Genomic DNA, 17,419 nt, shown 5'->3' on the forward strand with positions numbered 1-17,419 from the left:
GATCTGTTGCTGCAGTTGAAAGTAGTAACAAGTTAATGGCAGTGGTAACAATTTACCAAATGACCAGGAAAGTTACAAAATGGTACAAAATGTAGATGCATGTTAACTGGTGGATATTAAATATGTATATATAAAGACTATCACTTACAGATATACCGTGAGAGTTGCACTAAACATTAAATCAAAATGACAGATGCCAGCTCAACTGATGCATGCAATGGTAATTTGTATATAACGTCTAATTTCTAGGAGATTACACACACATACTGTATATACATATACATATATATACATATATATATATACATACACACACACACACACACACACACACACACATAATATATATATATATATATATATACACACACACATATACACATATACATATATATGTATGTATGTATGTATGTATATGTACGTATATGTACACACACACATACATACACCCCACTTCCACATTTGCTAAACCTGAGATTTTTTTGGAAGCTCTTTCCATTGCTTTTATATTGTCGAATTAAAAAATAAAAATCTTGTTTTAGTGCTGTCAGTCACTTTTTCTCCAAAAAAACCATTACGATAACCAGCTTGTGTTCCAGCATAGTACTGGGCATCATTAGACAGTCTTACATGGGGAAAGAGCACTCTTGTGGTTAGGCAGCTAAACATAAAGCCTGGTTTTAATCCAAAAACCTCAATAGCTTTGAGGTACAATGTAAGAAACTATTCCAGCCGAGCCCAAAGCCATGATTGCTATGCAAGTGCAAAAACAGCACAAGAAAAAACATTACAACTTAAGTGCATGATTTTAAGCAGTTGGATTTTCACTATGTATTGTGTTCCCCAGTAAGGCAAAGAAAAGCTCTGGACTGAATATGCATGAAATAACAACCTTATTCCCCTTATTAAAAATAGTATTTATATATTTTTGTAACAAAAGCTAAAAATACAGAAAAGGAAAGGAAAAGTCTATGTAAACTTGTGCACAAATACAGAATAATCTGTCAGAAAGGCTGCACTTTTATTATGCTGCCTAAAATAAACCTTTTCCTTTTTCATTTAAAACAAACAAAATGCTGCTAAAGTACACTTATTTCAGCACCCCACCTGGAGGTGAACTTTACACACATTGGTTTCTAATTTGATCTATAAATAAAATGTAAACTTAATCATAATAATAATAATAATAATAACAACAGGAAAACAATTATTTTGGTTATTTTCAAGAAAAATAAACCTTGCAACACGGGCTTCACTGACTTAAAAAATAAAAATGTCTAAATAAGACGCAGTCTCAAAATTAAACTACAGTAAAGGACTAGTACTTGTTTAAGGTAAACAAATATGTAGTGCAGTTAAAATTCACCAAGTATTCCGTTACACCTGGCTGCTTGATTTCCAGAAAAGAACAAGCTCTCAATGATCAGTGTATATTTCGTTCACATTTAAAATACATGTTTTAATAAACATAATTTATGACATAAAATATTGCAGTGTTGGTAACAGTAGCATCTGCCTCAGATACAAACATTAGGAAAACAGGCTCACTTGATGTGGAATCACTCTATTTCACAGGTAAATTAAAATGTAGTTAAATGACAATCACGTGTATTCATAGCTATTGTTAACCTTAGTTTGGATACTACCATTAATAGCCTTTTCTGTCTTTGTGGTAAATTTACTTCAGATAAAGTAGGAAACGTGATTTAACAATGTCACGTGTAAATGCTCTTCCTATTCAATGATCAAAAATAAAAACTAAATTAAGAGTCCAAAATTATATCTACATTTGTTATCACCATTTTTGCAACCCAGTTAAGACAGAATGAAAATACAGTAATAAGGAATAATCAAAAACACAGAAAAGGAATCTTATAGGAATCAGATGCACACTAACTTTAAAATACATCACATTTTGGTACGTTCATTTTATATTACAGTATTAGCTAGCTCATTCTGTTTAAAGGGTACAGAACCACAGACAACCACATCATAGCTAATTCATCAAAGGGTTGAACTGAGGGGGAAAAAAAGTTGAATGATGTTGTATTTCACTGATTTGTACATTGCAGTTAAAAAAAAATGCACACATGCCATACACTCAGGCAGGTCAAGACTGCACTCTTCAGTTTGGTCTTGAGGCACTAAGCTCACTGGACTTTGGACATCAGTGCACTTGTAGTTATTCCCTGGATTTTTCAAAGTGACTAAACAAAGCCAGTCTTCAGATTTTAATGAGATTAATGCAAAAGGACCTTTATAGGGGGCAATGTGTTGATCCGGGGGGTTTGGAATGACTGAAATCTATTAGAACATAAAACTGCATACAAACAATTCCCTGCTTCTTATGTGTCTTCAAAAAGAAAGGATTGATCTGATTTGTCATAAATTGTTACAGGCCATTCTACTAAAATTACATCATATCATTGACTGAAGAAGATTCTTTCGGTTATGACAAAACAGCAGTCCACAGGCTTTCCCTATTAAAGTTTAATTATTTCAACTAGTTGTCTGTATGTAACAGGAGGTATTGAGAGAAGAGCCATTTAAAGAAAGTCCAGCACAATGTTTTTACATGATTTTGTTCATTTCTGAATGCATATATAAACTGCTTAATTAAAAAAGTATGATTGTTGCTTCAGCTAAATTATACCTGCAGTAAGTACATGTCTTTGAAAAATCAAGATTACACTTATGGCTAAGTAACCAAATCACATTACTTTAGAAGAATAAATGGTATTTGCAGGTAAACCTGCAAGAAGATATAGCTTCAGTATGCAGATATTGCACTATATAATATAAAACAAGAGTGATTTTTTGAAAAATGTATGATGTGAGAGAAAAGGCAAAATAAAACCACAGAAACTCTGTACACTACAAAAACCCCTAACACTTCAACATTAAGCAAATGCCTAAGAAATTCAACAGTACCCAGGCTATGCAGCATCACTTCTAATGATCTTTAACACAATGAAGACATAGAACTCCTCTATTAAATTCAAAGCTCTGTCTAAAGAAGAACAGATCCGTACTAAACTATTTAGTGTTTTAAGACTTCTAAGACACTTTCATCTTTGCTAGAAGGTCTCAAACTATGGTGTATCTTTTTGATTTAAATGTGAAATTTTAAGTATAAACAATCTGCATTTAAAAAAAAATATACCAACTAATTCTGAAAGGTGCAACTCTGATATTTAATTAATGCAAACAAATTCTGCAGGAAAAAGATTTTAAGTAGTTCAGTCTGGTTGAAAATGACTAGCAGTTACCATTAAACTAAATTCATTCTAGCCCTTAAAACACAAGTCTATTGCACTAGATACAGGGAAGTTAGTGCTGTTTGGTCCATAAAACTTTGATTTTGATACTGTACATGGCAGGAATGTGCCTTCTATTTGCCGTTCTCAAATCCAAATGAAACACCTGCTTAGCTACCAATGTAATAAAAGTTAAAAGTATATTTTTTGCCATAAGGAAGCAAATGATATTCATTCATTAACGTAATGTTCACCTGTTTATTATCAAAAAAAATAAAAGCATGGCATTGAAAAAGATCCATTATATTAAGCATTATAAGGGCAGCTTTGGAGTAAATGGTTGCAGTCAATAGTACAAGAGGTATATTGCTCAATGAATGTAATCTGCAGCTATCAAGAGGTTTAAGCAGCAAGTCCTTCTGCCCTTAACCATTACAGGGAGATAAAAAATGGGAATATGCACATAAACAGCTGGAAATAGTAAATGAGCAGTTGGAGAGGGCAAATGATCAGGTGACTATGTACTTGCCATGGAACTAGAATGGAAGAGAGCTGTTTATATGCAGTACATAAAAAACATTATTTTTTCTGTTTGTTCATCGATGCACGCATCCATACAATTTCTTAATTACTAATTCCAATTAAGTGTTAAACATAAATCCCCAAAAAAGACATGGGGTGGCTTATACTTTAAGGAATATCATCTGTGCAACTACAACCTTGAGTCTGAGTCAGCACTGTACTGTAGTACTAATGGCTGGAATGTTAAGAGGGGACACTATACAACGTCATTCATTATCAAATGCAATAGGCCTGTTGATATGTAATAGTTACCATCTGAGGGGGGAAAAAAAATATTTTAAACACTGGTTATATTTATAACTTTACGTTTTAGAATAAAAACACCATTGCCAATGAGCAGTGCCTTTCTTATAGAACAGGATGATGAGCATATTAGCTTTAGGAATCTTTCACTTTCTAGGAAAACATTTAAATGAGATGGGATTGGTTAGAACAATTCTGAAAACATTATGGAGAGAAACAACTGTAGGCTCCTGTCCTGTTATTACTTTCAGAAATGATTATAAAGTTTTCCAAAAAGTACTTTTTCCTTCTTTGCTTACCACCCTACAGCAGGAAAAACTTACAAAATTTTAAATTGCCTGAGCATAATCGACAATCTACTGGCAAACAAGGCAATGTATACATTAAAGTCAACATTTGATAAAGCTGCCATTTAAACTGTAAGCACATTCTGTTTAATTTATTTTCGTTCTATTGGTAAAAAGATGTAACCTGTGAAATATACAATTATAGGCTTAATATAACCATGCCAAATAAAGAAAAATCTAGAATCTAAACCAAAGAGCATGGGAAAGCATTTAAGTGATAAAAATGTGTCATTTAGGCACATATGGATAATAATTAACAAGGCATTTTATATCTGTTATGATAGAATACTAGGACAGAATGGCTGCAAGTACTGTACATATACTGCACCAGAAACAAGTCACTATGTGGGATCCCTGGGATCTTAGCAATTAAAAAATACTGCAGCAGTTCTTGGTTTTTCAGAGATAAAAAAAGACATAAATCATATCACTTAGGATTTCTAAAATACTATTTTACAACCTAAAATACCTGGCAACTACTATACAAGTTTGCTATACAAAGTCTGTAAGGCATGCTACCAAACTTCTTACTGGAGAATGCCTCAGAGTAGCATAGTTAGAGGCTTTTTTGGATAAACTATACCAATACAATCTGACATATACCCAATTTGTACTTATTACCGCAGACAATCTTAAGCAATTTTAGAAATAAAATGACAGACTGCAACTCTATATGAATTCCACAGGCAAACCATGCATTTCCTGCAAAACATTAACTGGTGTAGAATTTTTAAGACATCATTGAAAATTTTCTAGCTTTTTTTTTCATTTTGTCAAATAGTTACATCTTGAAAGACAATAATAATGAACTTAATTATTCCCCGATTCCTCTTTTTTATCCTGTTAACATAATGCTCTCCTCTATGACATGACCGTTCTTAAAACGTGAGTTTGCCAGGTCAGCTAAGACAAGTAAAGCTGATCAAAAACAGTAAGGCCATTCAGTCACTGGTGAAAACAAAAGGTTCTAGCAGTAGAACTGAGGTATTGTTTAAGAGTAATGGTCTATACCAATGAATAGAATATTCTATACCAAAAAGGCATTTGTTGCCTCTGAATCTTATCTTCTCAAAAAGTAACTTTTTGCTCAAAATTTAAAGAGTCAGATTTTATCCCAGATGGTGCTGCTGATATGTTTGGCCTTCGATATCTGAATCAAAAATACACTTTTGTTATTATGCTAAATCCCCACTTTAGCAATGTGACCATTGATAAGATGTAAAGTTGTTTGCTCAAAATGACTACAATGAAAACAACAGATTATGTAAATAACATCATATATAGAGTTCCACTGATCTCGCCAGCAAGGATATAAAATAAAAGCAGTCACTAACATAGAAAAATAATATTCTTTAAAAATAACTAAATGGGATAAATTAACTAGGGTCATGAACACAAGTAACTGATGATTAACATTTCACAAATCATTTTAAAGATTTATAATAAAAAAATTGTTTCTTGGCATCTTTTGATATTATACTGGTTTAAATTTTACTTTGTAAAACTCATGCCCATACATAAGTTAAAGAAACGGTTGAAAAATAGTAACTAATCTGCAAAGACAAGGAGATTGGAAGGACTTAAAGTATTACCATGTACATGATTCCCATTTTCACACCCTTCTCTCATTGTTATAACAGACATACCAGGCAAGATGAATTGTTGAATGTTCTACAGTTCATTTTTACCACCCAAAGAAAAGAAAAATGGTAATAGATTAATAAATTCCGTCCTGCCTGAGTTGCCTGAAATTTCTTTAAATAAGAAAGTGTTCCAGCTCAAAGTAAATAAAGATCCTCTTCACTTGGCTTTGTTTATTTTATCCAATAAAAACAAACAAAAAAAACCCCCAAAAAAAACAAAAAAAACAAAAAACTTGTGAACATTTAAGACAAGAAGGATCCAATGTGCAATTCAGTCACATTCAAGTCTCTGGTGGTTAAGAAACATATTTTTAACCAATTGTATTGTATAAAAGTAGCATTATTTGTTTCGCGCTGTATTCTTCTTCCTTTTTCGTTTAAAGAAGCAACAGCACCTGTGGAATATAAAACAAGTATAAGAATTTGGCTTTTTCTGGAACTCACACATTTAAAAAAACTAAGTACAGTGATAAATATACTTTAAAACTTAGATGAATGTAACTTGCAATAACTAAAAACATCTGATAATACTAAAGCTCTCCAAAATAAATGGATCAACAATAAAATTCACAAACATAAAAAACTGCATGGCTCAAAATAAGAGCTTTTTAGTGGATGCTTCAGTGAGTTTTCTAAATGAAAAAAAAAAAAAAAAATCACACTCAATTGTATGAATTCATAATTTCTTCATTACTTTATACCTCATGATATACAAGCAAAACCCAACATGCTATGTAAACGGTAAACACCACCTGTCCATGAAAAGACCTTAAAACATTTTTGTGTGAATACTTGCAAGGATCATTATGCAACTACCTTTGCTACAGTTTTCCTTCTTACATAACACTTAAAATTAGCATAAACTCCTACATTTGATTAGTTTTGTGCAGCTACTTTTTCAAAGTAGTGAGCTAATCCCACTCTGCCTGCACCTCATTTTTTAAAATTAAGTTTAAATTAACCCATCTGTCACGAATATCTACATTTTGGACATACCATCTGAAGTCTTTAAATATCTCAGCATGTTTACCACAGAAAATAGAAATGATCTTTTATGAAAATGCAATCTCCTTAGTGTATGACTGAACATACATTACGCGAATGACAAATGTTAAAGACTATAATAACAAAACTAAGCACAAACACTTAAGCTATAGCTAAACATCTTTATACACATACATACACACACATACTCCCCCTGTATTGGTAAACGGGCCTATGTTGATTTAAAGGGTTTGGGGATGTGACATGTTTCAGTTGTTAAGCAAGCGGTTTCTACAGAGCGCAAAAAATGGTGACGGATTGGGGACGGTTGGAGGTAGAGTACCACTATGCAGTTGTAAAATCAAATAAATAATTCCAATTTATGCAAAATGAGTCCCAACAGAACAGAAAATAAATGTAAATACCCTCCTGCTGTATACATAACTAAACAAAATGCATAAAGAATTGAAAGCAAACGAAAAAGAAATAAAATGACTGAGAAAAATACTTTTGTCGTCAGGTCTGCGAAGTCACAGCATTTGTTGTGTTGTTGTAGACATGAGCATGATGGCAAAAATTGAATGCCATCATGAAAAATCCCATCCATGAGGCACAATCTTGGAGCACTTTTAGCCACGTTTACCTCCGTGGGGTCTTTTTGCCCACTCCTATTAAGCAATTCATTGCAACCATTTAATGTACTCGTAATTTTGCATTTATTTATTTACTAATCAACTGACTGATTGATTGGTTATATTATCTGGCCTGTGAGTCTGTAACCTTATTTTATAGGTTTCGGCTATGGTATGCATCTGAACTTTCTCATCGGAATAACAAAGTTTACCAAATCTAATTTGAGAAAAATTACCACTTGAACAAATATACACTTTTGAATCATTCATGTGTAAGTGTTGTGAAAAAAAAAACTTTACATTTGCCAAACAGCACATGGCACACTGAGAAAACTCATAAAAAAATATATACACATCGGCCAGGACAATTTAGTGCTACCTGCTGGTTTAACATCATGTCTTTATGCTGAAAGGAACTCCTGTTAAGAATAGAGCAACAGTTCAACTGCTGTTACTGCTGAATTACTTATTTTAAAACAATGCACATACACATAACATGTTAACAGTTACGATAAAATGTGTTTTCCTTTAGACAACAAACTTGCCTTCTGGAAACTAAGAACAAGATGTAAAGAGAACTGTACAAATATTAAAAGTAATGGCTATTAAACATCTTCCCACAGATGCATGTGTTAAAATATCAAGCAAGCTATATAACTTACAAATAGACTTAAGAATAGTTCATGTGAAACTTCTTTTCACACATCTACTCAAATATTACTACTTAGCTTCAGTACAAGTAAAAATCTGGTAATTCTTGATGAGATGGTAGACGAAGAACATGTATATCTGTCATGTGCCACATTTACACTACAGACACTAAAGATAAACTGAATTAGGTGGTGAACAATTGTGAAGTTAGGTTGCCAGGATTAATTAATGCTATGAGTATTTGGTACAGTTGAGCAAAGGTGGTGTCAATAATAAATGAAAGTTAAATTTTGAAATAGCAGCATATTTTCACCAAGTACTAATGTCACACCTTATAATACTAATATTAATACAATAAAACCTTTATTATCAGTCAGGGGTCGAGACCAAGGTTGTGAGGATAAGAGAAAAGACGGATAACAGAACAGCTACTTTAAAAATGATATAGAGTAGATTTGTTTAGTGAATAGTCGTATTTATTTGCAATTGAATTTACAACACAAGAGAACATTAACATAAATACATTAACATTACCGTCAGTGGTTTTCATTTTCAGCACGATTTTCAAATGATTGTTCATGGTTGTTCTTCCTACTCCATAAATTGAAGCAATACTTGAAGCACTTTTGCCGTTTTCTAAACGTTTAATAATTTCAGTTTTTGTGACAATTCCAACACCACATGTTTACGTTTATCAGCCATAACAATGGCTGGGTAACTTACACTCTGATTTCAAAATGTGGACTGACACGTGGTGCTGGGGACTAACACTACGGGCTAGTAGAAGGGAGAGCTGTTCCAACATGAAGAGCCCACAGCGTACCACACAGCAGTAGTAGTAGTACAGTAATAGGTAGGTGCTGGTGTGCACTTTGTTTTGGCCCTGATGGCTAAAATTAAGGGAGCAAACTGTATAGAAAAGGGTAAATAAACAAAATGTCAAAAATATTTTAGCATTTAATACTATGGTAAAGAGTACAAATACTAATAAATTTCTCAGAAATACATGTTTAAGGCCAAAAAAAAATGAAAGAAGATATTAAATCTATTGTAAGTAAGATGCAATGATTGCAAAAGTGGTTTGAATAAAAGCCTGTATGAAGACCCCAGGGACTGAACAAAAAAAAAAAAAAAAATTACGTAAAGCTTTCAAAATAATTACCGGGGGACTGAAGATTTGATCTTGAGCAGATATTTGACAAATGAAATTTAACATAAGCATAGGAGTTACACAATGAAAGTGGAAAACCAATTGATATAATCACACAGTGTTGCAGAGGTGTTGAAAACATGACAGTTCACCTTACAAAAAAATCTTTTAAGTACTACTGGATTTATCAAAGTCATAATCAGACAGTGAACAAACGCAATTAATCAGCCAATAAGATATCACCTTACATAGCACGCTGATCCGATTGCAAAACAAAGTTTGTAATTAACCAGTACAGTTTACTTTTAATGTCTTACTTGCAACAATGAGTGCAATAACAAAAGTCGAAGTAGAAGCAACAAAATTGAATAAAGGAGTGCATGGTTAACACTTTCTGGGCAGGATTCAACAAAAGTCATTATCAAGGGTAGAAAGCTAAATGTCAAGAAAGGCCAAGTGGTGTATACTCTTTGGTTTTATCTGCTAGATGGTAGCAAGGCCACAGACAAATGGAGCCCTGCACACATTCACATTTGTTTTCTTTACAGTACATCATTTAAAGAGGAGGAAAAAAAAGCACAAATCCAGAGACTTGAAACAATTGCGTTACTTGTATGACTTTTTAATCCAAGTAAACTTTACAGGTTGGACATGTAGATTGTAGTCAACCAGGTACACAGGTATATATCTTTCAGTGTTACTTTTGTATTAGAATTGTGATATTTTAGAAAGCACAGTTTGGTTTATGACTAAATAAAAATTCAGTGCTTTCAGATAGAAAAGTGTGAGGTCCTTACAATATACTTTGTTACTGTTTTTAACTTGAATTGGAGGAAAAAAGAAATAATTACCAAAAAAAAAGTGTTAAGTTGAATGTGTGCTAGACAAATTAAGTAAATTTTATTGTGTCCATTAGTGCAGCGAGCACACAAACAGAACATTCATCCATTCATTTAGTGACTCTGTTTAATTCTTCTATAGAACTGGGTACCCGAGTCTGTCAATGCAGCTCATAAGTTCAATAAATTTACTAAGTAAAACTTTGGGATGTAGGAAGGAACTGGAATACCCAGAGAAAAACTAATGCAAACAAGGTGGTGGTGACGGTTGTGGTAGCTGTAAAACAATGCAAGAATACTAACATGCAATACACAATGACTCGACTAGAACCTGAATTTACCCCGGGATCAATAAAGTATTCATCTATCTATCTAGAGTCTGAACCTAGACTTCTGGAGACTTAAGGCAGCAGATTTCCTCAAATTCAGTTCATGTAATTAAAAACATGAACAGGGGGAAAACTGCAGTTATTCTATCATCATGGAAAAATGAATAAACTACAATAATAAATGAATATTTTCTGAAAATACTATATCAATCTCACTTTAATAAATTTAGAATTTTTAAAAAATATTTATTCAGCTGTTGAGCATTCCCATGTATCTTCTATATCTGCCTTGTCCAATTCAAAGTTCAGTGACGGGACTATAGCCTTTAGGTAAAAGACATGACTGAACCCTGGATAAAATGTGAGTTCATTACAAGACTCACTCCTGAATACACCAAAAACCACTCTCACAGGGATAATATAAAATCCACAGTCTACCACCTATTGCAGATGTCATTGGGGTGTGAAAGATAAACACACAAAAATAGAGAGAAAATGTGAGGCAGAAAAATGAACCATTAACCACTGTGCAGTCAACAATTAATAAACGATTACATATACTGCATTTACAAGTGAAAATTGTTAAAGAATTTGTCAATTTTGCCTTAGTATTTTAAAATTCAGCCATTTTCAGTCTATACTGCTAAATAGAAATTTGATCCCAACTGCTGTCAATCTATTATAGATTTGTAACTTTAAAATTATTATAATTAATATTTTAGTACACAGCAGCATTTATTTTACAAAGATTACTATTTTCAGCTCTACATCACTTTGTCAAAAACTCAAAAGCGTAAAACTAATGTAAAATACACTATCAAATAGACTAAAACTTACAGAAATACGAAAAATAAATACTATCAATGTCATACATTGAACAATTGAGAACTAAAATTATTATTGATTTAGCATGTTCATTTTCAACATCACTGTTGCTGCCCTTATACATACAGTGCATCCGGAAAGTGTTTACAGCGCATCACTTTTTCCACATTTTGTTATGTTACACCCTTATTCCAAAATGGATTAAATTCATTTTTTTCCTCAGAATTCTACACACAACACCCCATAATGACAACGTGAGAAAACTTTACTTGAAGTTTTTGAAAATTTATTGAAAATAAAAAAAAAACCAAACTGAGAAATCACATGTACATAAGTATTCACAGTCTTTGCTCAATACTTTATCGATGCACCTTTGGCAGCAATTACAGCCTCAAGTCTTTTTGAATATGATGCCACAAGCTTGGCACACCTATCCTTGGCCAGTTTCGCCCACTCCTCTTTGCAGCACCTCTCAAGCTCCATCAGGTTGGATGGGAAGCATCGGTGCAAAGCCATTTTAAGATCTCTCCGGAGATGTTCAATCGGATTCAAGTCTGGGCTCTGGCTGGGCCACTCAAGGACATTCACAGAGTTGTCCTGAAGCCACTTCTTTGATATCATGGCTGTGTGCTTAGGGTCGTTGTCCTGCTGAAAGATGAATCGTCGCCCCAGTCTGAGGTCAAGAGCGCTCTGGAGCAGGTTTTCATCCAGGATGTCTCTGTACATTGCTGCAGTCATCTTTCCCTTTATCCTGACTAGTCTCCCAGTTCCTGCCACTGAAAAACATCTCCACAACATGATGCTGCCACCACCATGCTTCACTGTAGTGATGGTATTGAGTGGTGCCTGGTTTCCTCCAAACGTGACGTCTGGCATTAACACTAAATAGTTCAATCTTTGTCTCATCAGACCAGAGAATTTTGTTTCTCATGGTCTTATAGTCCTTCAGCTGCCTTTTGGCAAACTCCAGGCGGGCTGCCATGTGCCTTTTACTAAGGAGTGGCTTCCGTCTGGCCACTCTACCATACAGGCCTGATTGGTGGATTGCTGCAGAGATGGTTGCCCTTTTGGACAGTTCCCTTCTCTCCACAAAGGACCTCTGGAGCTCTGACAGAGTGACCATCGGGTTCTTGGTCACCTCCCTGACTAAGGCCCTTCTCCCCTGATCACTCAGTTTAGATGGCTGGCCAGCTTTTGAGAGTCCTGGTGATTTCAAATTTCTTCCACTTACGGATAATGGAGGCCACTGTGCTCATTGGGACCTTCAAAGCAGCAGAAATTTTTCTGTAACCTTCCCCAGATTTGTGCCTTAAGACAATCCTGTCTCGGAGGTCTACAGACAATTCCTTTGACTTCATGCTTGGTTTGTGCTCTGACATGAACTGTCAACTGTGGGACCTTATATAGACAAGTGTGTGCCTTACCAAATCATGTCCAATCAACTGAATTTACCACAGGTGGACTCCAATTAAGCTGCAGAAACATCTCAAGGATGATCAGGGGAAACAGGATGCACCTGAGCTCAATTTTGAGCTTCATGGCAAAGGCTGTGAATGCTTATGTACATGTGCTTTCTCAATTTTTTTTATTTTTAATAAATTAACAAAAATCTCAAGTAAACTTTTTTCACACTGTCATTATGGGGTGTTGTGTGTAGAATTCTGAGGAAAAAAATGAATTTAATCCATTTCGGCATTAAGGCTGTAACATAACAAAATGTGGAAAAAGAGTAAATCACTACTAAAATGCAACGCTGAATTCCAGCTTCATTTACAACAACAGACTTCTGCAACTCATTTTAAATCTCAAAGACCCTCGTAACAATGTCCGTAAGAAGTGTTCTTATTATTCAGGAAATAAGATTACAGTAACTGGAAGAGGTACACAGCACAGAAGTGATTTCATATATTCACCCCCATATTATAAAAATTAAGTAAACTGGGCTCTGAGGAATACAGTATGTGATACCTAGAAGTATGCTTACTGCTATAAGAATTTTAAGTTGTTTAGAATACTACTTTGATTTCATTTTTTAAAATATCTATTACAGTACATAACTTTTCAGATGGATTTCAATTTACATTTACAGCTGGTGATCCACTTATTTCTCCTTGATTTCTGATTAATTCTAGGGTTGCAATAACAAACAGGATGAATGTTTTCTGTAATGACTTTAGTTTTTACTTAGTATATATTGATTTTTTTTGTTTCCTTTTTATTAAGCATGGTTCAATGTAGAGACTGCAAGAAAATGGTAAAATGAGTGTCTGCTAATAAGAATGGTATTACCAAGCCTTGTCAAATGAGAAATGATGGGGGTTTTGCAAACATGATAAAAGTTTAAATAACTTTTCCCTTAGTATGTGTTTTGTTAACAAAAAACATTTTCAATGTAGGTAAAATAGTATAGAAAGTAACTTTTCTTTCTTCGTAATTAATTGATGGGGGTGGGATTTTATACATTAGACAGGTACATTCACACTCCATAAGGACTATATCGCTGATGTAGATGTAAGCATTGGTGGAGTACCCCATTGAAGAGTCCTGCCTCCTTTTCTGTTCACCTTGGACTATTAACAAAACACCAGGTCATGTCACTTATAGAAATTCTCTAATGATTCTGCACTAATGAGGTTTATGTTAGTAAAGGGGTGGAGGCATGAGACAGATTATAGGAGTCAGATGGAGAACTTTTCTTCTGGGTGCAATAAGAGCTGTTTGGCCAACCAAATTAAAAAGGTATTTAAGAAGGCAGGCTCAGTTATGGGTTGCAATCTCAAGCAACTTGAGGAACAATGCCGCACACCACTTCTATGACATATTACCTTTTAAGTACTTGAATAGAAATGTGTTAGTACTTACTGAAATACACCTTTATAATGCCTTATTTATGACTAATCCATTATCTTTAGCCAAGTCATAAGTTTTCTTCTTTTTCTGTAATTCTTGTATTTATTTGAGAGGTGGTGGTGTTTGTTATATTTCTGTAAAAAGCAAAATCCCATGTGGAACAAATAAAGTAATATCTGGCTATTTATAGTAGACTACATTTTGGCAATAGACCTCAAATGACCTGTTTGTTTTGATTGAGTAAGAATCTCTGACTGAGGCTCTAAAGATGTACAAAACCACCTGAGAGGCGTGGAGGTTTTATGGAATTTACAGTGCATAAAATCTCATCATCTTCTTCTTTCGGCTGCTCCCGTTAGGGGTTGCCACAGCGGATCATCTTCTTCTATATCTTTGTCCTCTGCATCTTGTTCTGTTACACCTATCACCTGCATGTCCTCTCTCACCACATCCATAAACATTCTCTTAGGCCTTCCTCTTTTCCTCTTCCCTGGAAGCTCTATCCTTAGCATCTTTCTCCCAATATACTTAGCATCTCTCCTCTACACATGTCCAAACCAACGTAATATCGCCTCTGACTTTGTCTCCCAACCGTCCAACTTGAGCTGACCCTCTGATGTACTTGTTTCTAATTATATCCATCCTTGTCACACCCAGTGCAAATCTTAGCATCTTTAACTCTGCTACCTCCAGCTCTGTCTCCTGCTTTCTGGTCAGTGCCACCATTTCCAATCCATATAACATAGCTGGTCTCACTACCGTCCTGTAGACCTACCCTTTAACTCTTGCTGATACTTGTCTGTCACAAATTGCTCCTGACACTCTTCTCCACTCATTCCAACCTGCCTGCACTCTTTTACACCTCTCCTCCACAATTCCCATTACTCTGTGCTAAAAAATAAAATCTCCTTATACTGTACATTGTTAAAGTTTTTGAATATAACCAAACCAAAGCAAACTCCAGCAGCATTTCAGAGATTTATTTCACATATCTGAAATTTTCAGGTTAAACAGACTGCTCACTTAACTATTCACAGTAACAGGCATTTTAAGCAAGGGTGCCCAAACTTGTGCATGCCACTGTAGCTGTGTATTTTGGGTCGTTATCCTGTTGGAGGATCCATGACCTGTAACTGAGATTGAGCTTTCTGACATGTTTTGCTCCAGAATATCTTGATAGCCTTGATATTTCATTGTTCCCTGTACAGACTCAAGGCACCTTGTGACAGATGCATTAAAGCTGCCTCAAAACATAACCGAGCTTCCTCCACAGTTCACTTTCACATGAGGTATGGTATTCTTTTATTTGAAAGCTTAATTTTTCATGTGTGGACATAGAGCTGGAGTGACTTGCAAAAAGATCCAGTTTTTCCCATTTGTCAAAAGGACATTCTACCAGAAGCATTATCGTTTGTCAATATGCAGTTTAGCAAATTCCAGTCCAGCTTTTTTATGCTTCTTTCAACAGTGGAGTCCTCCTGGGTCAACTTGCGCTGAGCCCACAGTCATTCAAAATGTGACAGATGGTGCAATCAGACACTGATGGATCTTGACCTTGGAGTTCAGCTTGTAGCTCTTTGAAAATTGTCCTCTGCTTTTTGTCCAACATTCTCACTATCCTTCTGCCTATTCTGGGGTTGATTTTCCTCTTGTGGCCACATTCAGGGAGGTTGTCTACAGTCCCGTAAACCTTAAATGTCTTAATATTATTCGCAACTGTTGTCACAGGATCATCATGCTGCTTTGAGATAGTCTTATAACCTTTGCCTTTTAATAGGCTTGTTTATATTTTATTTTCAGATCTCCTCAGACAACTCTCTCCTTTGATTTCTCTGGTCCATGTTCAGTGTGAGACACATGATGATGCCAAACAACAGAGAGACTATTTTTCTCCATTTAAATAGGCTGAATATCTGATTGTATTATTGGACACATGTGTGATCCTAATAAAGAAAACAGCAAGTATGCAAAAATCACTTGAATCCAATTTTTTATGATCTTTTTTGGGGAACCAACCAATATATCGGGGTCATTTTAAAATATCTTTGTAGTACTAAGCAGTAATTTATCTCTTTTCACACTTGCTTTTGTTTAATGAGATTATCAGAATCATGCAGGTATACATGGGAAAACTGCATTTCATTTAATCACTTTTCAGAATGCATACAGAACATTTTCAATGAGGTCAAAAAGGTAGCAAAAGAATTGTCCACATCTGTATAATCCATTTATCTAACTCAATGCCACTACCATGGATATTCCTCCAAGAGTTATTAATACTTCAGTTTTTTTTGATAAACAGGTAGGTAGATATACCAGAATAAAGAGAACGGACAAATGAGAGGGAATATTCATTTTGACTATTTTTCTGAAAAAGGCTATTGAAATTGGACATTGCTATAATTAAAGTATAATTTTAACTTAAATTGGAATAACTTAATTTAAATCAAAATTAGGGGTAAAAGAAATATCAAAATACCTAATTCCATGTCCTCCCCCAAGTGACAGGGAAACACAAAACTAACACTAATGGGAAAAAAAGAATTTAATCTATAAAAATACTCAATGACAAGAATCCCTCAATAAGTTTATCTGTAAGAAAGTTCTATAACATTCTTAATATGTACTGTACATTCAAGTGATATATTTTCATACCTAAAATGCACTTTAAATATTAAAGCTCATTATGGAAGTCAAAAGTGCCTTGATCATGGGAAAGGCCCTATATAAAAAAAAAAAATATATTATTATTGTTAAATGGCAAAAGGTTTATATCTTCACACAAATTTATGGCTATTTTCTACATAAAGTATGGCGATCTTGTTGCATATAAGATGTATAGATTTCTTCTTATATAGAATTCACTTTCATTCACAGGAGGGCTGGGCAATACATAGAAATTTTAAAATATACTGAGATATAAATAGAGCGGGATACAGATTGAAGCAGCATCATTTATATTGGGTTTAAATAAAGTTCAGGTTTATTCTTGCGGAAAGCCTTTTCTCTTATCCTTCACTGTCTGCTCCAGGCTTCACTGCTGTGCTCTACTAGCAGCTGCCACTCCCATTCGCATAGATGCAAAAA

The 17,419-nt window shown here is 34.4% G+C and overlaps 1 protein-coding gene across 2 annotated transcripts in view; it reads right to left on the minus strand.

Moving 5' to 3' along the window:
* Positions 1-569: 569 nt before the first annotated feature.
* The window catches only part of csnk1g1 (casein kinase 1, gamma 1), a 171,067-nt gene continuing 154,217 nt past the window's right edge, over positions 570-17,419 (minus strand). For both annotated transcript variants that reach the window (XM_039773484.1, XM_039773483.1), the window contains one exon: positions 570-6,467. In XM_039773484.1, coding sequence (XP_039629418.1) covers positions 6,413-6,467 — 55 coding nt within the window. In that variant the 3' untranslated portion in view covers positions 570-6,412. The remainder of the gene's footprint in view (positions 6,468-17,419) is intronic.

This window comes from Polypterus senegalus, chromosome 12 (genome assembly GCF_016835505.1).
Source record: "Polypterus senegalus isolate Bchr_013 chromosome 12, ASM1683550v1, whole genome shotgun sequence".
NCBI lineage: Eukaryota > Metazoa > Chordata > Cladistia > Polypteriformes > Polypteridae > Polypterus > Polypterus senegalus.